The sequence below is a fragment of the Manacus vitellinus genome, unplaced genomic scaffold (assembly GCF_001715985.3).
Source record: "Manacus vitellinus isolate BGI_N305 unplaced genomic scaffold, ASM171598v3 scaffold_12_pilon, whole genome shotgun sequence".
Classification (NCBI taxonomy): Eukaryota; Metazoa; Chordata; class Aves; order Passeriformes; family Pipridae; genus Manacus; species Manacus vitellinus.
The window spans coordinates 6,015,602-6,041,292 of record NW_021938949.1 but is presented as its reverse complement, the minus strand read 5'-3'; the positions used below and the strand labels follow the sequence as shown (position 1 = coordinate 6,041,292).

The window sequence follows — 25,691 nt, the reverse complement described above, 5'->3', positions numbered from 1 at the left end:
GCGCGTGCTGCCCTGAGACCCCCACCCTGGAGTTCTCCCCCACTGTCCTGTTCAGGAACCCACTCCCCGGCCCCCTCCCACCCTCCTTCCCAGCCCGGCGCGGAGGGAGCAGGGCCCCGGGTATCCCCTGGCAGCACTCCCGGAATAGGATGCTCAGGGGGGGGTATCACTCCTGGGATGAGGCTTTGGGGGGTCCCGGGTTGAACAACCCCCAGATTGGGACCAGCATCACCCCACAACAAGAAGAGAAAGTACAAGGGTAGCAGGATCCCTCCCCAGGCTGCCACCCCTGAATCCCTTGGGGGCTGTTCTGGGAATCCTGGGATCTAGGGGTCCCAGCTTGTACAACTCCCAAATCAGGACCCCCGGCCAAGCTCCCACCCCCAACATCCTCAGGCTGCTCAGGAGCCTGAACAGCCCAAGGCTGATGCTCAAAAAGTAACAAGAGGTGCCAAGAAGCAGGCTTGAGGATGAATTTTATTGAAAACAAGGACTGGAGTTGAGGGGTACAGACCATTCCCAGAAGTACAAGGGGAGTGGGGCTTCTGATGAAAGCAAAAATCCTCACCCACCTTAAAGCCAAGCTGATTCCCCCACAGGGAACTGCCAGGGCAGAGGGAACAACACAGGACAGGGAAGTGCAGAGGTGAAGAGGGATATGGGATTAGGACAGGTTAGATCCCTGTCAAATGAAGCAGAGCAGATGGCACTCAGAGGTGATGTTTGCCTCTTTGGCAATGCCTCATTTCATCCACAGGGCCCCAAGCTCACCCCAGAGGCATCTCCCCCCTGTTTGAAAGGGCAGGTGCTCCCTTTTCCCAAAATACAGAAATCAGGACTTTCTCCAGGAAGAGAAATGCAGGGGGAGAAAAAAAAAAAAAGACATGCAAAAACCCCCACCATTTCCCAAAGCACCAAAAAAAGGGGTAAGATAAAGGAAGGGTGAGAGGGGTCAAAACAAGGAAGGAAGGGGGAAAAAAAATAAAAGCTCAACATCAAAACAAAAAGTAATCCAAAGTAACCAACTATGAAAAAAAAAATACAATTGTACATCTCAGCAGCAAAGCCTTCAAACCGAGCGGGTACAGGTGAGCATCGGGTGGTTTGCAGAGCAGGATGAGGAGGAGGGAGACATGAACATCAATCACTTCCTTATTTTCCATCCAGGTGGGCTGGGGGTCAGGATTGAACCAAAGCTGAACAGGGTTTGTGCAGCTCCACCTGGGCTGGTTTTCTCAGGGTTTGTTGACTCAGGGAAGGGGATCAGAGGGATGACGGGGGGAAAAGAGCTGCTGCCTGGTGCCCCAGCATGGGGACATGAAGGACTGAAAACCATCTGCCCCAAAGCAGCTTTCCTGGGAGCAGCTGGCAGGGATAGATGGTGTGGAGCACCCCAGTTCCCAGGCAGAGGGTCCCCAGTGCCACTTCAAACCCTGGGTTGCAGGAGGTGGGAGCAATGAATTTAAGGGGACATAATCCTTCATTGGAGGGGAGACCCTGAACGCTGGAAATGCACCCTGAAATCCAGACCTCCAGGGCTTGAATTTCAGGATTAACGTTTTTAAAAGATTCAGTTAAAAAATAGATGTCTTTCTTAAAAAAAAAAAAGAAAAAAAGAAAAAATCTTAGGACAGGGTGTTTTCTAGTGACCCCTTCCCCACCTGCCCAAATGCAGCCAGAAAAATGTTATCCATTCCACCAAATCTGCTGGCCACACAGATATTCACACATTCATCATTGATTTAAAAATATATATAATATATATATAGCGCACACATACACACACACAAATATATATTAGAAAAGAAAAAAAATCCTTCTGAAAAACTCAATTATTAAAAAAAAACCCCACCAAAATCCACAGCTGGTGCATTTATCTGTGATCATGTACAGTAGAAGCCAGAAATCCCTCCTTGCTCCCGTGGCTCCTTCGGGCTGGGAGCGTGGGGAAACACATCAGGTTTTCACAGTGGATTTGTCAGGAGAGAAGGAACTGCTCCTCCCTCCTCCCACACAGAAGGGCTTTAATCTATAGCAAGTTAGATTAAAACTAGGAAACATGTTACAAAGTCCATTATATATAGACATCAAATGTACAACTGGCGGCAGCCCCGGGCGAGTCACTGGGGTTTGGCTCCCACTGACACCTGGGCAGCTGGAGGGGTTGGAGGCAGTTTGGGACACGAGGAGTGTGAGTTCAGCCTCCAAAACAAGTGGGTGTCACAGTGCGAGGGTCTTACATCAGCTCCAGGTTGGAAGGGAGATGGAGCAGCGTCTTCTCCAGGAGCCAGGGGAGGTGGTGGCAGCCAGGGCTGTGGAAGGTGATGCCCAGGGCAGGGATGTCTCCTCCGAGCCAAGGGCTGGAGGGAGACAGGCAGCACCAAGGACCTGCTGTCTCTCCATCACCTTGTGCCCACAAGGGAAGGGAGTGCTGGATGAAGTCCCGTGGGCAGGAGTGGGAACAGCGTGGGCTGCAGCGTGTGCCAAGGTGGGCTCATGAAAAAATGCCCTTTTTCTCCCCCCACAAGGGAGCAGCAAATCAATTGAGGGAGGGGGATGCCTGACTTGATGCTGCCTCAAAGGGTCATTAAGGTGTAGAGCCAGGCATCAAAACAGCCTCTGGTGTGAAAAGCAGCACACCCAGGGAGTCCCACAGCCCCTTAAAAGGCTGTGTAGGTCCTGGGAACAAAGAGCCAGGCACAAAAGGAAGGCGAGCGAGACCAGACTCCAAGGAAGGGACTTTGGGCAGGCAGGAGTGGTGCAAGCACAGCAGCATTGCTTCTCTCTGCCTTCCCCAGGCAGCAAAGAAACACAACCCCCTGCACTGTGCACAGGCTGCTGGGGAGGGGAGATGCCCTCTGGCATCCTCTGCCTGCTCAGGGACCACGGGCACAGTCCTGTCCCCGGGAGGGATATGCTGGCATCAGCAGGGAGCTCCTGAGCCTTCTGTCCCCACGGCTTAGCTGGAAAGGTGTTGGCTTCAAAAGGCTCATCCTGGGGGATTTCACAAGGCAAAGAGAAAAAGAGATTGCAAGGCCAGATGGGGCCAGAGGTGCCCCCATGCTGGGGAGGCTGGGGAGGTGCAATGTGTGCAAACCACCATCAACTCGAGTCCTCGTTCGCTCTTCTGCGGGGGAGCCGGGACGGAGGGGCTGCAGGAAGCCGGGGGCTGTGCTCCTGTTGGGAGTTAGGAGTCTTCCCCCAGGATCTCTGTCACAAAGGAGGCCATGTCAGTCTCTTTGGTGTCATGCAAGGTAAAGAATGGGTGTTCCTGCCAACGAGACCAAAGACAACATCAGCTGACGCCCAAGGACAGACAAGCCCAGCGCAGACCCCGGGGGATGTCACACAGCTGGGGAGGTGCTGGGGGTGGGCACCAACCTCCTCCCCAGGTTCCCATGGACAACATCCTTCAGCTCAAAGATGAACTTTGGCATTTCTAGGTTCAACCCCAGCGGGACGCCCCATCTTGGCAGCTGTACTATCCCACTTTGAGGTCTAAACTCTCCAAGAACAGACAGGACAGAGGGAGATAACACCTAATAAACCCTGACCTTAACACCCATGAAATCAACACACCCTTCCACCTTAGACATGCTACACCCATCCCATTCTATGCATGAAAAAATCACCCACTCATCCTGTTGTCCCATTTCCCTAGAACCTGCTGGACCATTGATTTGACTTTCGAAATGCTTTGGAATAAAGACCAGCAGAAACAGCTCCACACTTACCATAAGTTCTAAATAGTTCATTCGCTCAGCTGGGTTCTTCCTTAAGCTGGAAGAAAAAAAACAATGGGAAAGAAAGGCTGTAGGATCTTCTTCTTTTGCTGCACATGGTCTGTCACAGGGGATCTCCCCTTCCCAACCAACATGACATGTTTCTTGTGGGCTGCACCCATCCCCTCTCCCTCCTTGGCTGAGCAGGTTTGAACCACCAGCAGAGCAGCCAGGCAGGTAACTGGGAAAGGACAACTCAGTGTTTTGCCATGAAAAGCACAAGCCAAGCAGCTCTTCAGCCTGCCCCACATGTACCAGAACAACTGGGGAGGAGAGGTGGTTTCCCCCCACCACCACAGGGGGGGCTCACCACTGCCTGGCACCTCCAAGCAGCACACAGGGAGCAGGGGACACCCTGAGGGGAACAGCTTCCCACAAAACCACAAACCAGCTTTCACCCAGAGGCTGCCAGGGGTTTGTTCTGGTTTCATTGCCACTTGGCCAGAAAACACCAAAATTTCAGCTGCAGCAACAGCAAAAGGGGAAGGGAAACGTCTGTGCCTTCCAGCCAGCCCCGGTGAGTCAGGCTGAGAGCAAAACCAGTTTGGGCAGCACTTCCTGCCATGCCAAGCACCAGCCCTGGTATGGCAAGGTGGGGAAAAAGAGGTTCCAAAAGGATGTCAAACCCAGCCCCGTGCTTCACTCCAACCCCTATGGATCAAGGCTCCTCACCAGCCAGGCTGGGAGAAGCCACCAGTCCCTGCTGGGGACTCACCACTGCGCCGTGAAGTCCACGAACTCCTTGGAGAAGCGGTCAGCAGGCAGCTGGGGAGAGGGCTCCTCCACCACCTGCTTGAGCTGCTGGAAAGGGGTCCCCCAGGACTCATACGGGAAGCGGAGAATGGCCAGTTCAATCTGAGGATGGAGACAGGGAAACCTGAGACACCGGGACAAGCACAACCCCGCACAGCCCACCTGCCTCAGCCAGCTCAGAGTCAAAGGCAAACCCTCTTTCCTTACAAACCATTTTCAATTTGGGTCATACCACTTTTTTCTTCCCTTTTTTCTTTTTTTTTAAAATAAAAAGACTCAAGAGGCCAAAAATACTTCCTTTTGAGGTTGGCTCAGCATATTAATGCATTTACAGGAAGCCACCACAGATATGTAAAATGGGATTATTTAAAAAGATAATCACAGCACACATTTTCTGCACTTGGCATCCAAAGTGCTTTGCTGGCCCTGAGGCAGCCTCTGGGCCTCAGGCTAGTACTGTATGAGCTAAACACACAAAAAATCCACAAACCCAAGAAAAACGAAGTGTTAGAACATCATTTATCATGATCTTTGCCAAAACCACCTCGATTATTGGGTCCTTCCTACGAGTCACCTCTGCTCCACAACCATTCAAGCAGGAAATAGCCCATCACATCTCTTGGGCAGTTCTCTTCATGCCAAGATCAGTTCCCATCTCAAAAGGGGAAACAGAACCTCCAGACCTGCCTGGTAGGGTGAGACAGGATGGGAGGAATAACAAACCTGAAAGGACAGAGCAGGGAAGAGCCTGATGCCCTCACCTGCCTCTGGCTCAGGTCAGGGGAGCTCAGCTCCTGCTGCTGGAAAACTGAGAGAAGACACCTTCCAGTGAAGGCCTGGACTAGCCCTGCAACTCAATGGCCCAAAACCTGTCCAGTCTGAAATCAATCTAATTCCTTCAGAAACAATATTAAAAAAAAAACAAACCAAAAACTATAGGAAGCCAACCCAGAAGGAAGACATGAGAGGGAATCAAACAGGTCAGGGTTCCAACTCAGCTGCAGCCTGGCTGGCTTTCAGCAAGGTCCCCTCTCCCTTCCAGCTTTGGAAAGGTTTGGATATTCCATCGTTAACAGTCTCCCATCCCACAGCTTCCTGCAGCTGATTATATTTCCAGCCCAGCTCTGCACTGGCAAGGGGACACCAAGGAGAGGGGCTTGGCTTTGGCACTCTGGACAAGACTGGCTGGGGAAGAGGGAATATTTGCCAAGAGATCTCTGCAGCACAGGGATGCAGCACCCAAAACAAAAGGCCCTGGCTAAGAGGGCACAGGAAAAATTCCTGAAAACAATCTACCCACAAAGAGAGAGACAGTCTCCTGGAAAGCAAGAGCCCTGTTCCTCGGGCAGCATCCCTTCGAGCCAACAGCTGGGATTTCCTTTGTCCTCTGGCGCCAGAGGATCTCAGCTGCCTTCTGCAAGATCCATTTCTTGCAGGAGGTGGATAAACCATTCTGAGCAGCTGTGATTTTGGAACTGAAAGTATTTCCCCTTCCTCTTGGCTGTTCTGAGCTACCCCACCGGCAGGATTTGCTGCAAACCCCACACACAGCAGCTCTCACTGCAGCAGAGCTCATCCTGATCCCCCTGCAAGGCTCTGGTCATGTGGGAGAGGGGTGAAGCAGGAAGGCTGTGCCCCAGCTACAGCAAACCCTGCTCCACTGACCACCTCTCCAGCCAGCACACAGGGAAATGCAAAGCCCTTAAAAGGTAGACTTTTGGATGCCCAACTAAGCCCACGGTCATCCATATATTGTCCCCTGGGAGCCTGACCCCACATCCACACAGCTCAGAGCTAAGTGGAGCTTTTCAGAGCTGGCATTGTACACAAGTAACTTTGTGGAACCAGGCAGAGGGGTACAAGGGAACCACTTGGGAATAACACCCCAGAATCCATCAGGAAGAAGCAAGAAGGTAGAGCAGGACAGAAGATGGATGATTTTGCCAAGTTTGCCAGTTGACTTGGAAAGAGCCACAGCAGTGGTGGCAACACTGGCAGCAGACCCCAGCTCTGAGCTACCTGCCCTGGGGTGAGGTACCCTGTGTGCACAGGGCAGCCTCCCACCCAGTGCTCTGAGTGTTTAATCTCGAGTCCTGAGCTATCACACTCAGATTTAGCCCTGTTTGGTGTGTCCCCACCCAGCTGCCACTGCTCACAGCAGGGGTACAGCCCCACCAGCCCAAACCCCATCCCAACCCCAGGGCTGCAGGGGCAGGTCCCAGCCCTTGGTGTTACCATTGTGATCCCAAGGCTCCAGACATCTGACTTCACGTTGTAGCCCTTCTGGTTGAGCTCTGGGTTTATTCTTTCTGGCTGTAAGAGCAAAATGGAAGATGTTACAACTCCATCTCATCTTCCCCAAGTGCAAACCCCGCAGAGCAAATCTCTGGCTCCAAAATACAGGTTGGGTGGATTTCCCTGGCACACATCCCCACGGAAGCAGGGTCTGAGGTTAAATGTGGCACTGATGGAAGACATGTCCAGCTCCACACAACTCATATCAACTCTCCCTCTTCTCAGGAGAGTGAGACTTGTACTACCCCTGCAGCACAATCCTGCCCCAGGAGCACACACTACCCACATGGATGCCACAGATGGCAAAGGGAAATTCATACTGACTTGAGGATGAAATGAAACAATCCTGCCAAGGAAAGCCTCAGCATTTTCTATCCAACAAGGAGCAGCCCTTTCAGCCACCACGACCACCACCAGCCAGTCTTTTATCCTTCTGCAAATGGAAGGTGGCAGAGGAAGAGCCCACTGAGGGATTAACATGCAGAGCAGGGCTTACAGGGAGGGTAATCCCATCCTTGGAGTGCTCTGCTGAGTCAGGGAGAGCAGAGCACTCTCAAGTGCTTTTCATCTCAGGATGGAGGTGAACCAAGACTGATTTCTAAGCAGCAGCCTCTTCGAGTCAAGGCTGAAGGCTGCACAGGATTGCACTTACAGCCATGTAAGGTTTGCACCCAGCATCCATGGTCTTTGCAACCGAGTCCACCAAGTAGCCACTGATCCCAAAGTCGCACATTTTCACGTGTCCCTCCTTGTTGATCAGCACGTTGGAAGGCTTCACGTCTAAGAGAAAATGCAAGAGGGCAAATTGGGTCTTTGCAGGGGTACTGCAGAGTCTGAGACAAGATGGACAACTCCCTGCTGACCTAGGAGGGGAATCAGACCAGCTCTAACACAGGGGAAGCGAGGCAAAACCCCACCAGTTTTATTTAATAAAAGTTGTTCACAGGTAAACTATAACCATGTCCTCCAGGAAGAATAAACCTCTTCTCTAAAAAGACTGAAATTCAACATGGAGGAGGTAATCCCCAGCTCCTTAGGAATGATTTATGTGCCCAGCACAGCCTTAAAAGCCCCATTCTACCAAATTCTCAGGACAGTTTGTCCCATGCATGTCATGATCTGTTCACAGCTACACAAGGGTCTATATACCAGGATGAACAGCAGGACCTGGGTGTTATAATTACCATCTGTGATTTTAGAAGGTCTCTTTCAGCCCTCACCTTGCTATAACTACCCAGCCAGGAGGAGGTGGGGATTTTGTGCCTCCAAGGCACCTCGGTACTCCCAGAGAGAGAGAAGCCTATAAAAATGTAGTGAGGAATTCAGTTATTACATTCAACCCTTCATCTGGAAAGGAGGAAGAGAATGACATCCTGCAAGCAGAGGCTTGAGAGATGCATCTCAGGAACAAGTCTTGGGCATCTAGATCTATCCACCACGGTCCTAATAAGTATCAGCACACCCCACTTTAGGCATCCCAGATGGACACACCACCTATCTCCTGGAAAGGAATCTTCCCATAGCTTATTTCAAGGTTAGATCTCCAGCCACATCCTACTAACCCCATCCAGCACTTACCTCTATGGATTACAGAGAGTTTACTGTGCAGGTGCTCCAGAGCTCGTACAATCTGGGGACAAACAGTGAAAAGGCATTCATTAGTCACACACAGCACCATTCATTAGTCACACACAGCACCAGCTTCCCACTGCAAACACACCACAGGCCTCAACAGAGCCCTGCAACCGGCTCAAGGGATGCACAAACCCACATAAGAACACGAGAGGCACTCACAGACACAGCCATTTTCCCCAAAATGTCTTCAGGGATGGTTTTCTTCTTCTCCAGTACTTTCTTGTAAAATTTATCTAGGGAGGTGTCCATGAGTTCCATGCAGATCCACACATCGCCCTGCAGATGGAGAGAAAGCAGCTGAGAGGGAATTCCCTGGAAGTCTGTGGGAGCTGAAGAGAGTGGTGGGGATGGATGGACAAAGGGACACTGCCCTTTTCACACAGGGCAAACCAAAGTCCCTGCTGTGCAGCTGCCGCTGGCCACACCATCAGCACATGGGCTCTGCACTAGACAGCAATGGGGACAGATGTCCAGGTGCCACCAAAGCTACCTGTGGTGGCCTCCCTTTGAGGGTCTGCCCCAAAGTCAGTCCAGACTGTGGACAACATGCTCAGGCATCTGCCATGGAAGTGAGGAATGAGCTCAGGTCAACGCTGCCCGAAGAAGGGAATCCTTTGACATTGAGCCATGGCAGCACCTCGAACAGCCCTGCTGGGCTGAAGAGCACAGAGGTGTTTTGGCACAGTCTGATGCCTTCAGCACAATCACAGCCCCAGGTGCCCCCCAGGCATCCACCAGCTCAGTACCTCACGGAAGAGGGCTCCGTAGAAGGTGACTGTGTAGAAACAGTCAACTGTCCTCATGGAGATATCCAAGTCCATCAGTAACCTCTTCTGCTCCTGAGTGTTCACAGTGGCTCGAATCCTCTGAGACAAATATAAGAAAACAAGGGTTTGGTGTAGGTGTGATAACACCATCATTCCTCAGTCTGACTCACAGATCTGCAGTTCAGGGCAAGCATTTGATGCTTATTTTGCAGCCAGTAGCACCCAGGAGATGTCCAGATTCCCTCTGCCAGACAGAACCTTAATGAATGCCAAACCCTTGGCAAGCTCTGCAGCGGATGCAGGACCAGGCCAGCAGCCAGGACAGGCACTCTGACATCCAAACCTTGCACTGCAGGCACCAAGCCTGGATTTCAAAGCCTGATATCAACCCCACAGTGCCCCACAGCTGGTATCAGCACAGACCTGTCACCAGACAAACCACACCAGGAACACCAGAGGCTGCCAAACCCCGGTAAGCCTGTCCCCATTTTGCCACAACCAGTGAAGCTCAGCAGTTTCTCTGCTCCCTTGGAGCTGCACATCCTGATCTCCATCCCCTCAGAAGGCAGCTGTCCTCACCTTCACAGCCATGATGGTGCCGCTCTGCGCGTGCCGCACTTTCTCCACCACGCCATAGGCACCACGGCCCAGCTCTGAAATGGCCACCAGGTCATCAGCCTCCACTTCAAAGTTCTTTAGAGAGAGAGAGAGAAAAAAAAAATAAAATCAGGTACGAGCACACTTAACAAGGACATCAGCAGAGATCCCACACTTTCAGCTCACTCATACAGAGCATTTCCAAACAACGGTACCTACAGGACTCCACCCGCTCCTGTATGTACCAGAGGCACCACACTTAGAGAACATGGGTGTATTTTTGGCTCTGTTGAATCAGAGCCCAAACCCTCTCACCCCCATACTCATCAGGGCTCATTTAATTCCCCCTCTGCAGCTGGAGATCAAGGACTTTCATCCCTTATGCCAGGGCACACTGCCACTGGAAAGGGCACCAACCTTTGGTGCCTCTCTGCCTGCTCAGGATTACCCACACAAGGGTATTTCTGCGGCTGCTGAACTACTTGCAGGATTTTAACAGCTCCTGGGCCAACATGGGCAGCAGTCAGGAGTCTCCACCACAGCTCCAAATCCCTGTGTGCAGCTGGGATTCCTCACCTGTCCACACATCCCAAAAATCATTGGTCACAAATACACCTGTATGTCTAACAACACCTGGGCAAAGCCTCTGTCAGATGGAATGCTGCACACAGTGACTAAACTCCTCATTATTGGGGAGTTTCAACGGGTTTTACCTGCTTTTGATACTTTCTCCCACCACCAGAAAGCAAGGTAAAACATGAGTTAGCACCAATGATGGAGCTCAGGCAAGCACAACTACAGTAAGTCTTGCTTAAAACTGGAAAAAACCCACAGCCAGTGCTCATCCCAGTGAATGCCCAACACATCAGGGTGCCAGCAAGCTCCTGCACAACCCACAAACAAGTTTCCCTAAAGACACGTTCCCCTGTAATTGCTGGCTCTGCTGGGCAGGGCACGAACCGAGTGAGACACAGGCTATTTTTAGATGCTGTGTTCATCGCTCCTCATAAGTCACAGGCCTCCTTTTAGCCAGGCTTTATCCAGCCTCCAGTTTTCCTCCGGTCTCAGGGAACAAAAATAATACCAGGATGCCAAATTGCCCCAGTAGCCACAAAGGCAGCGAGGGTGGGAAACAAGCACGGCACAGCGCCGGATGCTGTGCCTGCGAGCTACGCCCAGAGCAGGGAGAGAGGAAACAGCCTCTGGTGCTGAGGAGCCAAGCTGGGACATGTGGCTGCCGGGCTCCTGGCCAGCAAACTCCCCTCGGCACTGGCCACAGCACAGCCAGCAGCCACCAGCTCCAAGGGACCTTCCCGCCAGTCCCGGCTCTGCCGATCGAGCCAGATGTGGCTGGCGAGGCAGGAGCAAGGGAGGGCTGTGCCTGAGCTCAGCACTGAGCTATGCACTGCCCAGCACAGGAAGGTGCCGGCCCTTTCCTGGGCAGGACAGTGGATCCTGAAACAAGGAGAGCAGGGTTAAGGGGGACATGTCTGCCCTCCCGCCCCGGGCAGCTGGCAGAGGAGCAGGGCAGGCTCACAGTGCCTGCGGGGGCCTCCAGGAAGGGTCTGGTGGTGCTTTTCTGGACACGTGTTCTGCAGTTGTTCCAGGTTATTGTGTTGTGCTTTTCCTGGCATTTGCCCTAAGGCTTCCCCAGAAGTTGGCGGTTCCCAGCACACTCCAGGAACCAGCATTGCCCTGCCCTGAAACAAGAGGTGATGGATTGCAACAACGGAGCCAGCGCTTCCCTCCCAGGACAATGGGATGCACGGCATGGCCTGCACAGATCTGATGGACCCGAGGTCATCATCCATCCCCATGGCCTAAAGCTGCCCTTCTGCCCAGGTCCTCTTCTCCACCATGTCACTCCAAAACATCAGGACCAGACCCTTCCTGCAAACACTGGAGCAGGCAAGGAAGTGACTCCAGCGAGTTTTCCCTAAGCTGCAGCACTGTCCCCTTGCACACACCATGTCCAGGCTGTCACAGAGAGCATCTCTCCCCAAGCTATTAATATGCATGACACAATGGCCAGAAAACAGCATGGGCAGCAGAATCATTCCCTGGATGCAGCCAAAGCTTCCCCTCCTCTCCCCTAACCCTAAAACCTTGCACTGGGGCCAAGGGACCCAGATCCCACCAGCCAAGCCATCTCCCAGCCTGGAAGGGACTGGATGTAGGGCTGATCCCATGCAGAGTATTTTTAGCTCACTTGCAAACAGCTTCTGCAGCCCCAGGAGAGCCCATAACAAGAGAATGAAATAAAAGAGAGACAGTGGCTATTTCTAGCAGTGTTTTTCATTAGGTCACTAGGAAAGGCTTTGGAGAGATGGAGAGAAGCTTTGTGCCCAGCTTCTCCTGGGCCTCAGGGAGAAGCACAGACCTGTGGGTATGTGGGACACAGGAACTTTGTTTGGGGCAGTCTGTGGGCATGGTGAGGCCACCCTGATTTAGGGCAGATGGGCTGGGTCATCACAGAATGGTTTAGATTGGAAGGGACCTTAAAAGTCATCCAGTTCCAACCCCTCTGCCATGGGCAGGGACATCTTCCACTAGACCACATTGCTCCAAGCCCTGTCCAACCTGGCCTTGGACACTTCCAGGGATGAGGCATGCACAACTTCTCTCCACCCATTCAGTGGGTGGTGGGACTGTCAAGGGACCGCTGTGATCTCCCACTATGGACAAACTGCCCACCTGGCCTCTGATGGCACTGCCCACAGGCAAGAGAGACCAGTCAGCAAGTGCACGGGCTCAGGGACAAGCCATCCTGCAGGTAGGGTGACCCATTCAGCTCCCCAGCAGTCACTGCTCTAAATACACACAGACACCCCATCACTCCACAGAGAAGAGGTCCTGCTGTGGGATGTCTTATCCCTGCAAAGCTGCACCAGAAGGGCACCATCCACCTCACAGGGTGCTCTGGAATCTCAAGACCTGACCTGACAGGGTGTCAGGCACGATCCACAGAGCCTTTTATGCACAGGGCAAACAACACTGGAAGCAAGTAAAAAAGAAAACCCCACTGACACGTACTTTATCTCCGATGGTAATGAACGTCCTGGAGTCCAAGTTCCTTGGGGGCCTGCAAGAAAAGAGAGAGAGTCAGGAGAGAACCCAGCTTCACTAACCCTCTTGGCCAGAGCCAGGTTTCACATTCCTTCGAGCACTTTCAGCTGCTGCTTTCCCCCGTGCCTTGTCGTGGGTTCAAACCAGCCCCCTCCAAACGCTCACAAAGGCTTTAATCGTGCCAGTAACACCTCAGCTCACACCCACGAGGCACTCACTGCACACAGGCAGCCAGAACCCCGGGGAGTCAGCCAGGTGAGACAGGCACATCAAAGCAACAGGCTACAAAACCATCCCTGCTCAGGAGACAAGCCTGAGGAACCGAGACCGCCCGTTTCTGTGGCAGAGCAGCTCGGCTGTCATGTTTTGACAGGCAGGTGTCGTAACAGGACAGCCACGTAGCCCGAAACACACACCAGGGAGCAACAGGTAATTCCTCACCCGTGAGTCATTTGTGTGCACTCGCTGCCTGTTCCAGGCAGGCAGGGCAGGCAGTACTTTGGTGTCACGCTTTGCACAACACCAGGCAGGCGAAAGTCACCCTTTATGGCTTCTTTCCTCATTGCTGCCCATTTGCCATTGCGGGCAGCACGGTACTTTTAGAGCCATCCTAGGAGTGCTGTCCCTCTTGCTTCACTTCTCTGCTGCCCCCATCCCCTGGGACCTTCTAAGAGCAGAGATTGCCCAACTCTCAATTCCCATCAGAGCACAAAGCAACCTCCAGCTTCAAGGAAGTACTTCAGGCTTGAAGCAAAAGCCTTGCACTGCGCAAATATTTGCACTGCAGCTTGAAAAGCACAGAGAAAAGGAGTCGTGGACAGCTTGCACCAGCCCCTGGGCATGCAAACGCCCTGCAGACTCCAACGTGAGGCCTTCTCCAGGGGAAATTCAATCACTGGCAGGAGCGGAGACAGATGTGCCCGTGGGGGAAGGAGGTGGCTGTTACATGCGAGGCTGCACAGCCTTAATTAAAGGGGGAGTTCCCCTGCCTCCCCCTCCAGCTGATCTGCCCTCTCTACCTGGGGTTTTCAGCAGCGATATTTCCCTTTCTGGGATTTCACTGCTCTCCTGGAGCTGGGAGAGTTCTCTAGAACAGGAACAAACAAGGCTCAGCAGTGGAGACACAGCCTGAAGTGTTTTGGAAGAGCACCATGGAGGAGGAATTTTAGCTGTCTGCTCTTTGTCAAACCAAGCGCTGCTGCCCTGGGCTCTCCCCCATGGCACAACAAGCATCAGCAGCACGAAGCAAACAGGGCAGGGAGAAATTCCAGTGCCCTGAGATACTGCTGGGCACCAGCACCAAGCAGCACAACCGTGTAAGATGTCTGTGTCCTCCTCACGCCAGGGCAAGGAGCTGCAAACAACCCAAACTAACCCCGATACTCATGCCATGCAAAGCATTCCCCAATCCTCGCCCCCCTACTCGTGCCATGGTCCAGCTGTCACCACCTCTTCTCTTCCCCTGCGCTAAAAACCTTCCCCTCTTCTTCCCTTGGGCAGATTCGCTCTCTCCACCACACCTCTGCCCTTTGGCATTGGCACAGCCATGGCAGAAAGATTAAGGAGAGCTTCCCTGCTGTCTCCAAGCCTTTCAACCATTTCAAATCAAAACAGGCACCTCCCAGAGAGACACGAGTTGTGCATGTGCCTGCACACATGTGTGCATAGGTGTGCAATTCCTTCTCATCACTCACGAGCCAGAGCTTAAGAGAAAAGAATAACTGTGCTGGTTTTGTGAAATCTTCACAGGCCATTCCTCTTGAGAAAGTGCCAAATCCAGCTCTGGAGAACATCTTTAGGCAGCAGAGACACTTACGTTGTGTTGGCAACGGGCTGTTTGATGGGGACACATGTTATCCTCAGATCTGGTTTCTTCCTGCCTTTCACTGGAAGAGAAGATACACAAATGAGCAACTGGATCTTTGCTTTTTTTCCCCTTCGAGCATCCTGCTCCCTACAGCCACCAGGCAGGGAATGCAGGGTTTGGACCCCCTCACCACAGTGAGCAAAGTGACAAGATCACAGTGCTCATGACCCTTTGCCCAAAATTTCAGGCAAGAGCCAGAAGCACAAGTGGGTCTCAATGTCACTGTCAAGGATTTGCCTGCACAAATATCCAGGGGTGCACTGACAGAGACCATTTTCCAGGTCTTGCAGCCAAGCACTGTATCCCAAAAGTGCTCTTTACCCTTCATGGCCCTCTCTTTGGAGATTTAAACCTTTTTCCAGGTTAAAGCTGTGATTTCTGCCAGGCACTTACCTGGTTTGTGTGGCTCCAAGGATCCTTTGGAACCTGAAAGAGAGAAAGGAGACACCAGTTCAGCCTTCACACTCCAGCCCAGCGGGGCAGCAGCCGCATATCCCTCATGGCCCATGCAGGGCCCCAGGAGAGGGAGGCAGCTGGGCTTCAGGAGCCCAGCCAAACCTGGCCCCATCCCCGTTTCTCCAGCCACAAGAGGTCCCCATGCCATTAGGGATGTGCAAGGTTCCCGAAAATGCTCCCTGTCCAGAGGTTCCTTGTCCCCCAACCCCCAGCCAGGCCCTCCTGGAAAGAACCCGGGTGGGATCAGGCATGGAAGGCAATGACCACCAGACCTTCAGCAAAACCAAGGGGTTAGTCCCAGAAGGAGTGGGGACACCCTACACAGACTAAGGGAAAACAGGCTAAAAACAGACAGGAACTGACTGTCAGCCAGTAGTGGACCCACCACAAACCCAGGCTTGCAGAGGCCGAGACCCTCCAGACAAGGCACCAGGAGTGACTGGCAAGAAGATTCTCTCTTCCCACTCCTCTCAACTCCCAACACTGCTGAGATAACATCCACTGCTGCAGAGGGAAACAAGGCTCAGCCAGGGCCAAGACAGGCCAGACACTTGCATTCTACCCCTGCACATTGAGAAAATAACCAGACCCCAAGGGGCTGAAGTGCTGCAGCTGAGAGCATCAAGGTCTTGATCCTCCCAGGCAAGACAAAGGGGCAGCTGCACTTTGCAGCTGAAGGTGCTTGTGGCTGCACAGACCTGGAATATGCATTAAAAAGCAGGAATATCAAGGTGTGCTCCAGGCACTAGGATGGGAGCAGATGGCTCAGAGTGGCCTTGGATAGCCCTTCAAGACAGCTCCTACCTGCCTGGCTCCCAGGAGCAGGCATATGGACAAAGTCCAGCACTCCAAAGGCTGCCAGGCAAAGGAGGGGAGAGGCAAGGAGCTGGAATTTCAGCAGGAGACATAGCACCACGTGAGAGCTCCTGCAGCTGCAGCAAGACAGGAGGACAACACATGTCCAACATGTTCCCAGCACTGACAGCCCCCATCCCTGTCCCCTGCCATCTCCAAGATAAAACAGGTGCCTGGAGCTCACTTTTCCAGTCCTGTCCTTCCCCAGATGCAAACCTCACTGAGTCTGCAGATCAGAGCTGGTCTGCAACATACTGCAAAGGTCCCAACTGCAGGACCAGCAGCATCCCTCCCTGCTGAGGGAATCAGCATGGATCTGTCTATACCCACATTTTATCTGCCATTTTTCCTTCATCAGAGTCAGCCTGTAAGGCCTGGGACCAGCACGATTCCTGTGAGTGATGTGAACTTCCAGCTCCATGAAAGCAGCCAGCAAGTCACTCCACCCCAAACCGACCCCTCTTGGATGGAAACCACCTCTGGAAACCCAACCATGCCACGACAATCACAGCTTCTAATTTGTGAGCCTGCAAAGTGTCCCCTGCCCATCGCCCACCCAGCAGGGCTGGAGGGGGCACTATGAACAGCCCCACACACCCACTGATGGCACTTTGCAAAACACCCAGCTGAGCAACGACGGGAGCAAACGCAAAACGGAGCCAAAGGACAAGTGTTGTCTGTGGGTTTGGAAATGCCTCCCCTTCCCACAGCCAGCCTCTCACTACTCACCGTGGGAGGCCATGCACGGACCCTAAGAACTGGGGTCCCCAGACTCCTTCTGCACCGAGGCAAGTTGGGGAGCTCACTGTGGGCACACATTCCATCCCAAGGGATGCATTTAGCTCGGTGCTGAGCGGGACCCTTGCACTGAGCGCTCCTCCCCCATGACCTGCTCCAAAACTCAGACTGGTTCCTGCTTCACACGCAGCCCCCCAGCAGTTACCAGCCAGACCTCCACACGAAGCCCCGAAATACCCCCCCTCCCGGCTGGGATTTTGCTCCATCTGTTTGCTCTCCCTCTCCCCAATTGCCATAGTAACCCTGCACAAAGCGCCTTCTGTGCCGCCGGCTCCCCTGGCATCGCGGCCGCGGGTGACTCACGGGGCAGGACCAGGGTCCAGGGGCTCCTGGAGCCAGGCGGCCTGCAGGCGTCAGCCCTTCCTCAGTCAGCCCTTCCTCAGCCCCGTCTGCAGGAGGAGGGAGCTGGGAGCACTGTTTGCTGGAGCCCAAGCTCGCAGGCAGGACGATGTGCAACATGGGTTAGAGGGGCAGCAAGGGGCATGGAGAATCCCTGTCCCAAACCCCCTGCTCTGTACAGGAGAGTCATTCAGTGCCTCTGTGCATTGCCATGAACTCTCCTCCAACAGGGGCCCTGCACATCAGCCCGTTTCCCTGTGCCCCCAAACTACTATCCTTGCCTTCCCATTACTGTACCACTGGCATCAGTGACCACCTCCTTCCCACCCCATCCAGCCTAGCCCCAAAAAGTACTCCCTAGCTCCAACCTGAAAAACCACTGATTAAACTGGAGGTATTCCACCACCACTCCCAGGCTCTGCCAGGGCCACCTACGTTGGCGGAAAACCCAGCTCAGCCCATGCCTGCAGGAATAAAGTCACCCTGGATGCTGCCCTGCAGCCAGGGAGCTGAGGCAGAGATTGGATTTGCCTGTTACGGCTCTCCCAAAATTTGTCATGAGATTTCCAGCCCCTGCAGCCTGGCCTGAACTCCTTCTTGCTGAAGCTTCTTCCACTGCTTGCAGCACTAGTGCCTCTACAGCCCCCTCAGGGAAAGCCCATGCCCTGTTTGGGTGAACGAGAGTGGAGGGAAGGAAAAAAAAAAAAGGATAAAAAGGAAAAAAAGGAGAAGCAGAAAGGCAGCGGGATGGGCATGACATGACCCTGCAATTCAAGCTCTTCAGTCCCAGGGCAGCATTTGCTTTTAGCCCCCGCAGGCAGCTGCTGTCAGCTCCTTCCCACCGGCGAGGCTCGCCCAGCACTGTCTCTCTCACATTTGGGATCCCAGCAGGGTCAGAGCAGGAGGAATTGCTAGAATGTGCACAACTGCTTAGGACACCTGAAAACCCTGGGAACACTCCAGTTTCCCAAGGTTCTTACAAGAGGGGTGTCTGCAAGCACAGAGCACGGCTCCTCTCAGAAGATCCCTCCAGCAGGAGGACATGTCACAGTTATCCCTGCAAGCCCCAGGACTCTGCTGCCAGCCCAGAGCCCATGGGATGGCAGGGCACTGCTCTGGGCAGTGGAAGAGGCTGCTGGCTGTGGACACACACGGCACAGCACCCTGCACTCAGGGCAGAGGAAAATTAGCTGACAGAAGTTCCTGGTGCAGACGAAATTGCAACCCACGTGATGCTGCAGGCACTAACTGCATCCTTTATGCTAAGAAAGGAACCATTTCCTCCTAAAGAGAGAGAAAAAAAAAAAAAGCCTACCAATTTTTTTTCTCATGCTATAACCTCCACCAGTCAAGAACCCCCACAGACACTTCCTGGAACTGCTTAATTCTACACCGGAATCCTCATCTTTGCCACCACCAACTTCAGCCCTATTAAGTTGCACCTCTCCCCGGGAGGTTTATCCTTCCCACTCCGCTGGCGTGGGCGGAGAGAAAGGAGCAGGACAATCTAAAGAACTGCAAATAAAACTATTTGCCTGAGTCGACCTTTGAAATTAAACCTCTTTGCTGCCTCCCCGGGGCTCTGGTTGCAGCCCCAGGTGAAGTCGGAGGCTGCTCTGAGAGCTGCACCGCTTTGTTAGTGCTGGGGGAAATGTTTGGGATGCATCCCGGTTCTCCTCGATCCGAGGAGGAGAGTCAAATGCCATGGATAAGGCAGAAGGCTGGAGGGTGGATCCCTGCCCTGCTGCAAAGAAAGAGCTGGAACCAAAAAGCATCAAGAGAAAAAAAAAAAAAAGAATAAAGACATTTGAGGCAGGGTGCAAAGCAGAGAGGGGAATTTGGGTGCTTGGTCATGAGAGCCAGCTCCTCACAGGCACACTTTGTGCTATTTTCCACTGTTGAGAGTGGAAAAAGCTGCCTGTGGAAGTGGAAAAAGGGCTCTCAACCTGCTGAAAGCCATCACTCATCAGCCCGCCGAGGTCCCGCTGCAGAGGGGCTCAGGCGGGTCATCGCCGCCCCGCGCTCCTCACTTCTGCAAAAACTGCCAGCAAGGAGAAGGAAAAAATCACGCTGCAGAAAAAGCCCCTTGCAGCCCTAAAACAACCTGTCAGCCTGTGCTGAATCAGAGCTCCTGACTGCCGGGGTCATGGGCACCCACTTTTCCCATGCAACAGGCTTTTTAGTACGGGACAAGCATGCAAGAGCCTCTGGAAAACCCTGCGTCCCAGGAATGCAGCTCAAACCGGAGCCAGGAGCCAGCTTCACCCTCTGCATATTTTCCTTCAGACATGCTAGATTTGTATTTATTTTATACTTTTTTTCTACAATTAAGACACCAGAGTTTTAATCCCACACAAAACATGCAAGCTTCCAGTGCTTTAAAAATAGATCCCCAGCTGCAAACTCCGGCCCCCCGCCCAAGCAAGGAGAAAGCAACAAAACCGCATGGATTGACCCCAAAAAGTTACACAGCCTCTTTTAGCACCAAAACCAGCCCTCTGCTCTCCCCCACCACGTGTTTTGGAAATTGCAACATCTACCTTGCTTCTTGTCCATGGTTTCCCAGAAATGAAGAGCAGCGCTGGCACGCCTGGCAGAAGAGAGGGATGGGGGCGGACTGGCGGAGGGAGGGGAAAAAATTCCCCGCAGGATCCAGCACACAGCACTTCTTGCAAGCACTGATGATTCTTTTCAGTGGGAATGCATGGCCCCAAGCACTCGCTGGCTTCACGCAGCTCCCCTTGCCCGCTGTCCCCAGCTCCCGGCGGTCCCCAAGGCTGGGAGCAGCAGTGGAAGCAATTGGGGGGAGCCAGGGAAGGTAGAGCCGCGTTCCCTCATCGGCAGCTGCCGAGGTTGGCCGGACTCGGCTCCGATTACCCTTGAAAGCTCAACAGTTGTAAAAACTGCAGCAGTGAAATAGCAGGTGACGTCAACAGGAAACTGGTGGGGAGCCAGCTCCAGCTCCGGGAGCCACTGAAGCGCTGGGTTGCCACAGTGCATCCCGGTGGGACACGTTTTCTTCTGACAAACTGAGTCACTCAAACCCAGCCTGCAGGCCCAGGCATCCCACCAGAGCGACCCTTGCCCCGGGACAGCCCTGGCACCAGCCAGCAGAGCAGAGCAGAGCAGAGCCCACGCTCGCTGGCTTGGGCACCAGAGGGGGTGCCGGGATGGAAAGAGGTCACATTTCGTTGTGCTGCAGGTGACACGTTAATTGCTCTGCCACTAACAACTATTACCACAACAAATAGTAGAAATATTGTTCCATGACAATACCGGCACGGGGCTTAGCAGCTATTCCAGGGTGACAACCGAGACGGCATCTCTGGTGGCAAAATATAAACCGCTGCATGGATTTGGGTGGGAAATAGCAGGGGAGAGTGGGGGAATAAAAGCATTCCTTTCTCTGCAAACACGTGCAAGAAAAGCTGTGGCAAAGTGTCGCTGCTCTTCCCCTTTTCCTTAGAACCAGCCCAGCAGAAGCCAGAGCTGTCATTCCTGATCAAAGCCAGGCTCAGCTTTGACAGGCTGCAGTTTTGTTTTCGATTTCCCTGACAGCCTGGAGGGGAAGATACTGTACCAGCTTCTTTACCTTGCACTAATTATAGAAAATCTGCTGGTGCTTTGCTCCTGAGCTCTCTCCCAACTCCAGGCTGTGCTGGGCCATGCACATTTGCAAGCTGAAAAGTCAGAGGTCAAGGTAAATGCACATACCAACATAATGAGTGGCTCTAATTTTAAATAGTGTTTATATAAGCCCCAGAAGGACTGCGGAAGGTATTTTCTCAGGCTCATTTCCACTCCCAGGGTATAGTTTCAGGCACAGATCATCAGCACATAAAGGATGCTGACGCAGGAGCTGCTGTTGCAGATGGCACTGAGAGCCACCAGCACCCATCCCTGGCACTACCGGGGAGAGCGATGCTGTGTTGTCCTCCCATCACAAACCCTCTTAGCAGCTATTTCCCCCTTTCCCAGACATAGACACTCCAGGGATCTTCACAGACACCCACAGAGTCAGAGCTGCTTTGGAGCAGAAAGTCCCTAACCCAGCAGGTGGGATGGGAAAGACAATTTCCTTTGAATTAGTCCTGCTGGGTTTCAGCGCCCGAGGACTAGAGGTGGTGTAGAGCAGAGCTTCCCGACATCTCAAAAGCATCTTAAAAAACAAACAAACAAACAAACGAAACGAAAACAAGCCCAAGCATCCTTTCAAGTCTCACCATTGCTAGCTCTTTCAAAAGTTTGCCAGCACAGTAGGAATTGCCCAGCCTTAAAAAACGCTCACCTTTTGCCATTAATTATCCAATCCTTTACAGGTCACGGGTAATCCCGGAGGAGCAAAAAGCAGTGGGTGTTTCACTGGCATTAATGAAGCCTCCCCATACCTCAGTGCTGGGATGTCACTCTGTGATGGGTGAGGGAAGCTGGGGGAGCAAGTCCTGCCATGGGGAGAAGTCAGGCACTCGCCACAGGGTCTGGCACACCCTGGCAGAGCCAGGGACAAGGATGGCTCCCATCCCTCCCAGCAGCCTCCTGCCAGTGGGCTGGCTTGAATAAGTGGAAGAGCACACCCTTAAAAACAGCAATGAGCTCAAACAGTGCCCTGCCAGCACCGGGCCCCTCTCCCCACCCTTCCCCTGCACACAGGCAGCCTCTCCTGAGGTAACTTTGGTTAGGGCCAGGTCACCACCTCAGCCAGGGACCGGGGATGGGGATGAGCTGCTTTGCCATGAGCAGCAAAAGAGAAATGTCCCATTTGGTGTTGGAAAGGAGCTTTTTGTGGGCATTTTTGGGATTGAGTACAAAATGGATGACTTCACCTGTCCTGAAAGAAGAGCCAGTGGCTAACCAGGGAAAGGAGATGATTTTCACAGAATACCTCACGCCCTTTATCAGAGAAGAGCCCATGGACCAGCTGGCTGCACTGTCCTAGCACCACACTGCCTGATGCCCACCACATCTCACCATCCATCTGGGAACTGCAGCAGCTTTCCTGACCAAGCCTGTAATGCAGCCACTGCCCTAAGCTTAGGATGCACTTGCCTTTCCACATGCAAGGCACACATCCCATGGGAAAGCCCCACGTGCCCAAGCCGTGCACGGGACACTCAGCCTGGAAACTCAGCAGCTCCATTTTAAAATAGAGCCTTTGAAGCGAATCCAATGGGAAAGGGAACAGGGTTATCTCTCTCACCCCCTCGGACGGTGTTTGGGGGACAGTCACTCACAACACCACGCAGGACTCGTGCCCCCCAGCAGAGCAGGATGTCACACCAACAGTACCACCAGGGCTGGGTGAGACTGATGCAAGGCAGAAGGGTGCGACCTCCCAGTGCCCAGCAAGGGATATGTGGACAGGCAAAGCCACCGACAGCCAGAGCCAACATTGGCACGGCCACCTCTGGGGCTCACAGCCACACCCAGGCTCTGTGCACGGGACAGATAACGAGGCCTGAGCTGCAGCTCCGGGAGGATGTCACCGCCCAGCCACATTCCAGCTGTATTTTTAGGTTACCTGCACAGCCCCGAGGGCTGGAAAAAACGTTTGATCCTGTGTTTTGTCCCCACGTGGCAGACTGCTCTCCTCCAGCCCCGTGATGGAGCACATGGATTCCACCCCAAGAAACCACACGTGACCAGAGGTCAGACTCCCTTCTGAAAAGCCCTGTCTGGCTGACACTCCACACGGTGACATTACAGGACTCGTCACATACACAGTGAGAATTGTGATGCTTTACACCAGAGCTTGTGCAAAACCCCACTGCAAAGGTGGTGACAGTCACAGGGGCACCGAGACAGAGTGTGGGCACAGCATCCTCTGGGAGCAGAGCCACAGGCCTGGACACTGCCTCCTTTGCATCCATTGCTCCAGCTGAACTTTCCCAAAAAAAGAAAGCAACAGCTGAGGCTGCACCCCCTCAAAGCTCAGCTGCAGTGCAATGGCAATGTGGACACACCAGGAGTAGGCTGGGGTTGGTGGGGAAAAATGGTTGGAATGGGTAATTAACCCAACCTATAGATTGTCAGGAGTCATGGAGCTGGGCAGCACAGGGGCACAACCCTCAGCCACCAACCACCTCGTGGGACCAGCACAGACTGCACCCAGTCAGCTGCAGACACTGGAGTGTCACCACGAGACAAAGGTCTGGAAGGAATCCCAGCCTCAGATGCTGGGACTGTGAGGAGAAGGCAAAGGAGACAATGCTTAGAGAAAAGCAATGAGCACACTATTAAAAAAGAAGAAAAAAAAAGAAAGAAAGAGAAAAAGGAAGAGGCAGAACACCGACACCTGTTCTGATCTCCCTGCCAGCAGGTACCCAGCCCTTCCCAGAGCATCACTCCTCCCTTTCTTTTCTCACCCCTGGCAAAGCCAGGAAAAAAAATAAAATCTGCTTGTAACTGCTGTGACCGTCTGGTGACAGTTTTCTGATGGGAAAGAAAACTCAAACTGCTCTTGGAATAGATCAGCTTGACAGGAGGCACAGTGGGAAAGGAATAAGAGTCATTTGACTTTGTAACTGTCAGCAGTAACTCAACTCCAGAGTCAATAGTCACTTTTTCTATCCAAACTGGCGTAATTCAAGTACTTCCAGGTGTCCCCAAAACCTTGTAAACTTGTCAAGGAAGCAAAGTACTCCCCTCTCTGCTTTTAAGGCAATTCTTAAAAAAAAAAAAAAAAAAAAAAAAAAAAAAAAAAAAAGAAAAAATAGATTTCTACCATCCTCCCTCCAATTTACTTTGGGCAGGGACAGAGTGATTTCATCTCTGCAAATGATGTAAGACAGAGCAGGCACTTGCTCTGAAAACAGAATTTATGGAAGGGGGAGAAAAAACCCCAAGGAAAGCCTTGATGTCCACAGCTTCCTGGTCCAGAGAGGAGCAGAAACAAGAGACTGACCCAGGTGCTTCCCTGGTCCAGAGGCTTCAGGCAGGACTCTCAAGACCAGCATCTGTGCTGGGGAATGGGGCAGGCAGCTGCTCAGAAGGTTCACAGTGACATTATCCCTCTGGGACCTGGAGCACTTCCCTGCTCCCAGGATGCCACCACAGCTCGAGTGGACAAAACCTGTGCATCTTCAGAGGAAAACCTCTGATCTCCAGCACTAACCTGGCACCACCTCTCTGGGGTGCAGGAGCAGGGAAAACCTTTGGTTATTTCCTTTGGAGCAAGGTGCTGATCTGGCAGCTTGTGGAAAACAGCAAGTTTTGTGCTGGAGCATTTTCAATGCCATCCCTCTTCCCTGCCTCTCTCACCCTGTCCCTCTCTGCTCCAGGAAACCAGGCAGAAGACAAAAGATGCAAAGGGCTCATCCTACCAGAGGGCTGGGGCAAAACAGACACAGCCACCTGGAGACTTCAGAGAGAAAAAGCCACCCCATCAGGAGGTGAATGGGGAGCCAGGATGCTGCCCCAGGCTTGGATGAGGCAGAGGGCTCTCCCCAGGCTGAGAGCATCCAGGGAATACTGAGATTTGTCCAATTCCCCTCAGGCCACTGCTCAGCCTTATCTCCATGTAAAGCCTGTTACTGCACTCCAACCTCAGCACCCAGCCAAAAAGCACCAGTCAACCACTAATGATGCTCCCAAGTCAAGAGGTGGCAGGTGAGCCCTTTGGTCCCTGTGACCTGCTTGCAATGGGGGCTGCAAGTAAGGGCTGATGTAGAAAGGGGAGAGATGGCTCCTAAAACCCCCAGGAGAGCTCAGCCCCAGCCAGCCAGACCTGCAGCCTCTTTCCCTGGCATCAACCACACCAGCCCTACCTCCTGCACTGGGTACCTCCCATCGCTGTTCCTCTGCCCCAGAGGACAGACTACATCCACATTCCCAGAACAAATCCCACATCCAGCTGGTCCATGAGGTCAGCTCCTGCTGCTCACTGGTTTAGGAAGATTTTATACACACACACACATATATATAATCTCCTACACTGATAGACACACAGGTAGATAAGCACTACATACTTGCTAAACTCCACATTTTGCAGAAATCACCTGTGAACATTTTTCTCCTTTGTTCCTCCACACTCTTCGCTGCAAAGCTTAAAAAAAAAAAGCTCAAAAAAAAAAATCCTCCCCCTAATTAAAGGCTGGGCCACCGGGCACACTGACAGCCCCACTGCCCAGCATCACCCTGCCCCGCCCCACATCCGCAGGCTCTTATCAGAGGCTGTACCAGCTCTGCGTGGGGAAAACACCTATTTTGCGGTGGATTTGCCCAGTGCCCACAGGGCAGCTTTGATTCATGCCGGGGAAAAGCAGGGGCTCCACAGGAAACGTGCCCACAGCTCGGTGGTGTTTCGCCACCAGGGTTCCCACGTGGCCCTGGCAGGAAGGGCAGAGCCTCACTCTGCTGCTGCCTTTGGGTGGGATTTATCTTCTTTCCCCTCCTTTTGTCGCTCTCTCATATCCACCTATCACACCACAATTTTTCTGATGTTCAGGGAAGTGAGTGTTGCAGGCCTTTCCTAGTAAAGCCGGA

At 53.0% G+C, this 25,691-nt stretch overlaps 1 protein-coding gene across 1 annotated transcript; it reads right to left on the bottom strand.

Moving 5' to 3' along the window:
- Positions 1–459: 459 nt before the first annotated feature.
- On the bottom strand, positions 460–19,986 carry MAP2K3 (mitogen-activated protein kinase kinase 3). Its single transcript, XM_029957918.1, has 13 exons — positions 19,751–19,986; positions 15,156–15,188; positions 14,712–14,781; positions 12,863–12,911; positions 9,812–9,925; positions 9,212–9,331; positions 8,625–8,741; positions 8,409–8,460; positions 7,483–7,610; positions 6,771–6,848; positions 4,498–4,637; positions 3,735–3,780; positions 460–3,271 (listed from the first exon to the last, which is right to left on the bottom strand). Exons 1-13 carry the CDS (start codon positions 19,764–19,766, stop codon positions 3,188–3,190), a joined length of 1,047 nt encoding a protein of 348 aa, XP_029813778.1. The 5' UTR covers positions 19,767–19,986; the 3' UTR covers positions 460–3,187.
- Between the last annotated feature and the right edge of the window lie 5,705 nt (positions 19,987–25,691).